We start from the raw sequence: 6,960 nt of genomic DNA on the forward strand, positions 1-6,960 counted from the left end.
TTTCTCTTTGACACCATGTCTGAAATCCCACGTGATCTGTCAAATACTAATGCATGAAAATCCTAACCTCAAAAAAATCACCCTTATATCTACGTACTAGATACATAAATAATATATACATAGCTTTGTAAATACGGACATTGAGTATGGGTGTGTATGCATTCATATATCCATTCTTGTGTTCCTCTTTGTTACCGCTGTTTACGGATGTTTGCAAGCGTTTACCTGGGCCGCGTGATGTTATATACATCCATGCATGCATAGATGACTTGTTTGCGTGTGTGAGTGAGTAAGCGGGTGCGCGCATCTCTTCTATTCTTTTTTCTTACGTTTCGTATTTACGCATTCCTCCCTACTTTGGTTTTCAAATTTGTGTATTTCATTGGTCCGCAACAGTGATGCCAGATTGTGGTAATTTCCCTATTTGAGGGATATTTTGCAACAAAAATTATTAAAAGAAAAAGGGACATTTCTAATAAAGAGGGACTTTCATTTAACACAATTAGCGATGGATGATTGATCGAAATTCAAGAATATTCGATTCTCTTACGAAATTAATCATTCTGAGTATGTGATGTGCAGTAAAATTATGTATAAGTATTAAATAAGGGCAATTTTGAACATTTTCTCACGTTAACCAATTCAAGCGCTGAGTAGGAAAGAATATTTCGACTGCTGAGTGGAAGATCGACCTATCTCGGCAGCCAGTTCGAAAACGCCCTATCTCAAAAAAGTTTTCAAGAGCGCCCTATTTCAGAATTTTATTGAAAAGCACACTATCTCAGAATTTGGTTGAAGAACGCCCTATTTCAGAATTTGATTCAAAAATAGGGCGCTCTTCAACCAAATTCTAAAATAGAACGTTTTTGAAAATTTTTTTGAGATAGGGCGTTTTCGAACTGGCTGCCGAGATAAGTCGATCTGTCACTCAGCAGTCGTTTTTTAGTTGTAACAATGATAGTTTTAAGAATTTCCAGTAAGTATTCAACAACAACACAAATGTATGTATGCATATACATTCATACATATCGGCACCTCAATATAGAAAGTTTCTTTAAAATCTGGGGTTTTTATAAGCACTGAAACTAATTTATGAATGTCGTTGATGTAATTAAATTCTTTCATGCCTTTAGTGGGTAATCTACCGACCTTTGAATTTCGAAAGAATATTATATGTGTATGTATGTTTAATATATATGTATATATGTTTTGAATTCTGTGGAAATTTTTAAGATACGTGTAATTGAGGGATTTTCCCAATATTCGTGGGTAATTTAACAGTGAATGTCTGGCATCACTGGACTGCAACAGTCTGAACGGTTGGTAGTAAAGTGGTGAGAGATTGGACAGCAGCGTTGCCGTTTTGTGGGTAATTCCCCAAATCGGGAGAAACTGTAATTTTTGTGGGTAATGTTAAGGCCGGTCCACATAGAACTTTCACGTTGGCTTTGGCGTTGGAGTTGGTTTGACAGAACGCACGTTAAAAGTATGCTTGCTACAATGAACGTTTGGCAGCGAATGCTTGGGCCACTAAATTAACATACTAACGGGAGATTAATTAATATTTCATATCAATAATTGCACTAAAAAAGATATTTCTTGCCCGCACTTGATTGAAAAGGAAAAATATTTCGCATAATTGTATTTATTTGCAACAGCTGACGAGCAACGTACGCGAAAAGTTGAGAGTTGGCCATCTTTTTGCTTTGTGTTGGCGTGAGCGTTGTCGAATTTCGGCTATGTGGACGGCTGCATTTGAATTCATGTATTCATAGTCAGCTGTTAAAGCGACGCCAACGCCAACGCAACGTCAAAGTTCTATGTGGACGGGCCTTTAGGGGAACGAAATGTTGTGGGGAAATTTGGGGAATTTGCTCTTTAATAATTATCTATGAAAGTCTTGGGTTTCATAAACACTTTCAAATTTAATTTTGACTCTTGTAGTGCCTTATGTATCAATTATTATTATTTTTTATTTAGTTAAAACTGGGCAACAATACAAGTGTAGTATTATTAGAAGCACTGTGTAATAATTACTTTAGCAGTAGCGGAGCGAATTCATACAAGGTGGTCTTGCATGAACAGCTGAGATTTTCTTAATCGTCCTCTGGATGAGATGTGGAGTGAAATGATGCATAATTATTAAAAAGTATAAAGACAATTTTGTAACTTTTCTTACGTTAACCAATTCATGCTCTGAGTAAGAAAGAATCTTTTCATTTGTAACTGGTGTTTCATGTAAAAAGCGGAACAAATTTTCTGGTGAAATGTTAAATCGCACATGATGTGCTTCAATTTTGAAGTCACCAAAAAATCATAATCGCTTACATAATGCAAATCATTTACTACTGAAATATGTATGTAGTATGTTTTGAATTCGTTGGGAATTTTGTGACATAAATTTTTAAGATGTGGCTAATTGAGGGATTTTTTTCCGATTTTCGTTGGATTTTTAACAGAATATCTGGCATCACTGAGCTGAAGTAGACTTGTGTATACTAGATGCAAATATGCGAACAGGCTCAGTTTTTCTTTGTGCTTCTGGTACTCGGGTGTGAATTTCGCTTCGGACTTTAAAAAAAACTACAAACTATTAGTGAAAATAATTACAATAAACTTTTTTTAAGTGAATAAAGATTATTGATAGAAAGAAATTGGCTTGGTAGGTAAAAATACATATAAATATTTTCTATACGATTTAGAATTTGTGACTTTCTCTATTATGTGTATACGTATGCCTAAATAGCTTCCGAGACATAAGATTCGAAAAATATGCCAACACATATGAATGTTACTCTGATATTTGTTCTGTATGGCTTTTTTGATAAATTGCAGCATAAATTATGTACCTACTCTAAAATCGGATACGTACTCACAAATTTTTTTTACCTTCATAAACCTTCGACATAACTTGTCTCGCCTCCGTCGATATACATACATATGTATATAAACATGTATGCGGCTGAGTGTATGTTGAAACTAGCCCTTTCCTTTTTAACGATGTAAATTGGCAATTCCTCCATTGCCCCCATTTTTGTAACTTCTTGCATTACCACCTTCTGTTGCGTTTTTATTGTATTGTCGCTAAAATTAAATGTCAACTTAGAACTGCCGATTATAAAAAGTGAAGCGATATAAGCAAAATTACATGAAATAAGTATACATTTTAATGACATCCCCGGCGTTTATATGGTGTATACACTGCGAATAAAAGGCAAAAAGGAATCGATGTGTAGTATTTATAAGCATGTAGTGCATATGTATGTGTGTACATAACAACCACCGTCAGTGATCCACCAGAGCAATAGCAATGCTTGGACCTAATAGTGTGCACATATGTAGAGAAATATTAAAGAGTCGAAATTAAGTACAAATTGTGTATGTACAACATATGTATGTTATTCTTATAAATAATCTACATACATATGCATGTATACATACGTACATAAATTAATTAATTTTGGAAGAAGGTCGAAATTTTATTTCAATCTAGGTCCACATTACATCTAATTTTTAAAGACGTGGGAGAGATGTCGGTTGATGGCGGGCTCAATAAGAAAACCGGTCGAATTTCGTACATACAGTATGTATGTATACATAGTAGGTGCATTTGAACGCATTATTTACTGGCACCCAACAAAAAAGTCATTGACAGCTTTTTGATGGCATGGCTTGGAAATAGAGAGAAAGAGATAGCAAGAAAATGTTAAAACAAAACGAAAAAATTAAATGAGAAAAGGAATGAAATAAAGAAATGAGGGAAAACAAGTGTTGCCACTTATTGTTGCAATTTATTCTCCCGCGTTTATTTTAACCCGTGTATGGGGATGCTCGATACGCTTTGATGTAGTGCTGGAAAAACATCGATGTTCTTGGGGAGCAACATCGATATATCGATGCATCGACCTTTTTAAATGGCGAATTTTTTTAAATGAATTCATTAACGCAGATATGCAAACCATCTTAATCTGAGATTGTTTTATAATTACAGATTAACGAGGGTCGAATTTTGTATGGCTAATCTCTTTTTCTATTTATAAATTAGGGAGTTAAGCTCGAAAATGAGGATAATCTACTTATATTAAAATCAATCAATTTTATTCGGAATTAAACATTCTAAGAGACTAATTTCTTTGGAAATTTTGGCAAAAAATGTTGTAGAAGTGGAAAAAACAAAAAAAATGGTCTGAATTTCAGATTTATGTATGTATTCCAAAAATGTTCGATATATTTACAATGAACATAAACTTCTTATATAAAAACTTAACACTGGTTAAAAAATAATAACCCAGCTAAAAATTAATTATTTAGTGCCGGTAGTCATGCGAAAAAGATTTCATGAATTACTCGGTCAGCTCTGCGACCTGACAAGGTCACTAAAAAAGTTCGTGCATTTTTTTATTTTTATTTTGTAACACCGTGATGTTTTAATTTTATTTTTTTGCTTTATTTTGCAGATGATATTTCACCAGAAACATGTAAGCCTAAAGGAAGTGTAATACTTTGGACACATAACTGGGAAAATAAGTAGGTTCAATTACTTGCCTGATACGATCGTAAAACTGGAGTTTTAAACACGTGAAATAAAATATATAGAATTGAAGAAGTGAAAATCTAAAATTTAAATTCGAACAGAAAGACATTAGGTATAAGATGTTCTCGTTCCACAAACCACGAGTGTATCGCTCGGCTGAAGGATGTTGTATTTGCCGTGCTAAGTCGAGCAGTTCACGTTTCACCGATTCGCGCAAATATGAACAAGATTCCATGAAATGCTTCGATCTGAAGTATCCCCGACACGGAGAGATTTGCAATGCGTGCGTGTTGTTGGTGAAACGTTTCAAACGTCTTCCCATAGGCAGTACTCGGCATTGGGGACATGTAAGTTGAAATTGTACACATATCGCACACTTGCCGCAAGGGTATCATATTCCAAAAAAAAAAAATCAAAAACTCGAGAAAACCAGCTGTAAAATTTTGAACATATTTTGTTCTAGCAAGCTACTGGTAATCGGTACAGCTAGAAAAACACACATAAAACATAGAAGAACAGGTAGTGGTAATTTCTGCATACTTGACTCAATTATGGCCCTATTATATATGGAAGTTGATAGGCGATGGGAAACCATGTAGTAAAATTCGCATTACGTATGGCAACTGGCTACTGACTGCCGGCTATTGAATCTAGTAACGCAATTTTCTGTTTCCCGCTTATGACGATTTTGTATTTTATTGTTAAACACATTGGGCCGAAGTTGTCAATTACTTCGAAACGTACATGTCAAAAAAGTAAATTCAGATGTTGTCTGTACATTTCTGTATAATGAGATTAATCGCTATGAATAACACATAGTACGAGACTGATTGGTAGCTATGGCTACTAGACCAGCAGCTAGGCACCAGTCACCATACATATACATAATAGGGCCATTATTTATTTATTTATTTTTTTTTTGTTTATGACACTCTTATAGCAAATGTGTGATATGTGTACATGTACGTTAATACTTTCCCAGATACTAAGTCGTTATGTTGCATTATCTTTTTGAAACTTAGAGCCTTGTTTTTCAATACCTTTTTTTTCTTTGATTATTTCCCCAATTAACATAAACAAATTTTGTGTTTAAAACGGCAGGTTGTTGACGCACGAGCCGGACCAGGCACAAAGTCCATATCAAAACATAAGAAGAGCCGTGACGATGCTGAAAATACATCAAATAATACAATAAGTAACAATACAAACTCCCGGCGTACACATAGCTCAAAATCGCTTATACCCGAAAAATTTTCAAAAATCTTTAAAAAAAGTAAGAAAAATAAATTGAATGTGGTGCCCAATACTGATAAGAAAACTGGCACACGTCGAACCTCCATAACCAGTTTAAAAACATGGGGTGACCAAAATTCGTTGTCCCACACACCCGATTCAGTAGATAGTGACTACGAAGATATCGGTGAAGGTGGGGAGGCTTGCGAAGTCAGCCAAATAGGCAATAGCTCAACTGTGCAATTTCAAACACAAACTCGCGCGTCTTCGTATCGTGCCTGCCGGAAGAGGACCAGCAGCGGCAATACCTCTATTAATATAATTTCTTTTCGGAGAAGTCTTAAAATCGGTAGTAAACGGCGAAAATGCATGCCACCCATGCGGAATCGGTCCACAATGAAGATTTTCAACGACAAAATGCAATTCTTCGATGAATCAGAATGGCAGGAGCGCAAGTCCTGTTGCGGTATGGTGTATGTGTGCCCAGAATTAACTGGAACAATATTAATCGATATGGAGAACTTCAAAGCTTGTCCAGAACACCAACGTCCGCGAGGTGTAGATGTTGCGGGTAGCAAAACAGCTAAGGAGCAGCAACCGGTGGCTCCGCAAAAGACAATCATCGCAACTTTGCCCGCAGTGGTACAAATATCAGCGCCATCAGTTGCTAGCGTTTGCCTTCCACCGCTACCCACTGCAGTGCCTGTTTTGAATCCGAATCCTACTCCAGTATTGAAGAAGCATCACCTTTTCTTCAAAAGGCAGTCTGAATGCTTTCCTCAAGTAGATCTCCCTGTGAATAATAACATAGTAATCTCTTCGAATAAGACTGAGTCCCTGGCAGCAATAACAACTACTCCGGTTATAATCAAAAGCAGTACCAACATCACCAACCATAAAACTACAATACCAACCATACCACATACATCTGCAATAAATAATGCAAATAACCCATCTACTTCCGTTTCCACACCGCTAGCATTAGCTGTTAATACTACGAATATGCCTGCCATATCGAGCATTTCTCCCTCTAGTTCCACGCCTATGAGCGGGCAAATGCCGCGACATTCTACCGCCAAAGTAACAACAATATCCCCGCCTTTGCCCGCGGCAACAAATATGGCTAGCGGAAATAGGCTATTGCATAAAATCAAGTCAGGAAAAATATTCAAGCAATCTCTGGACAAAATAGG

The 6,960-nt window shown here is 36.1% G+C and overlaps 1 protein-coding gene across 1 annotated transcript; it reads left to right on the forward strand.

Annotated features, from left to right (window-relative positions):
• Positions 1-2,063: 2,063 nt before the first annotated feature.
• Positions 2,064-6,955, forward strand: LOC108381571 (uncharacterized; the record flags this gene model as incomplete). Its single annotated transcript, XM_017637989.1, has 3 exons — positions 2,064-2,662; positions 4,458-4,881; positions 5,636-6,955. Coding segments are annotated over exons 2-3 (1,548 nt in total), but the record flags the coding sequence as incomplete, so codon positions are not given.
• Between the last annotated feature and the right edge of the window lie 5 nt (positions 6,956-6,960).

Source organism: Rhagoletis zephyria, unplaced genomic scaffold, assembly GCF_001687245.7.
Source record: "Rhagoletis zephyria isolate East Lansing unplaced genomic scaffold, Rhagoletis_zephyria_1.1 Rzeph_scaffold_22974, whole genome shotgun sequence".
In the NCBI taxonomy this organism is placed as follows: domain Eukaryota; kingdom Metazoa; phylum Arthropoda; class Insecta; order Diptera; family Tephritidae; genus Rhagoletis; species Rhagoletis zephyria.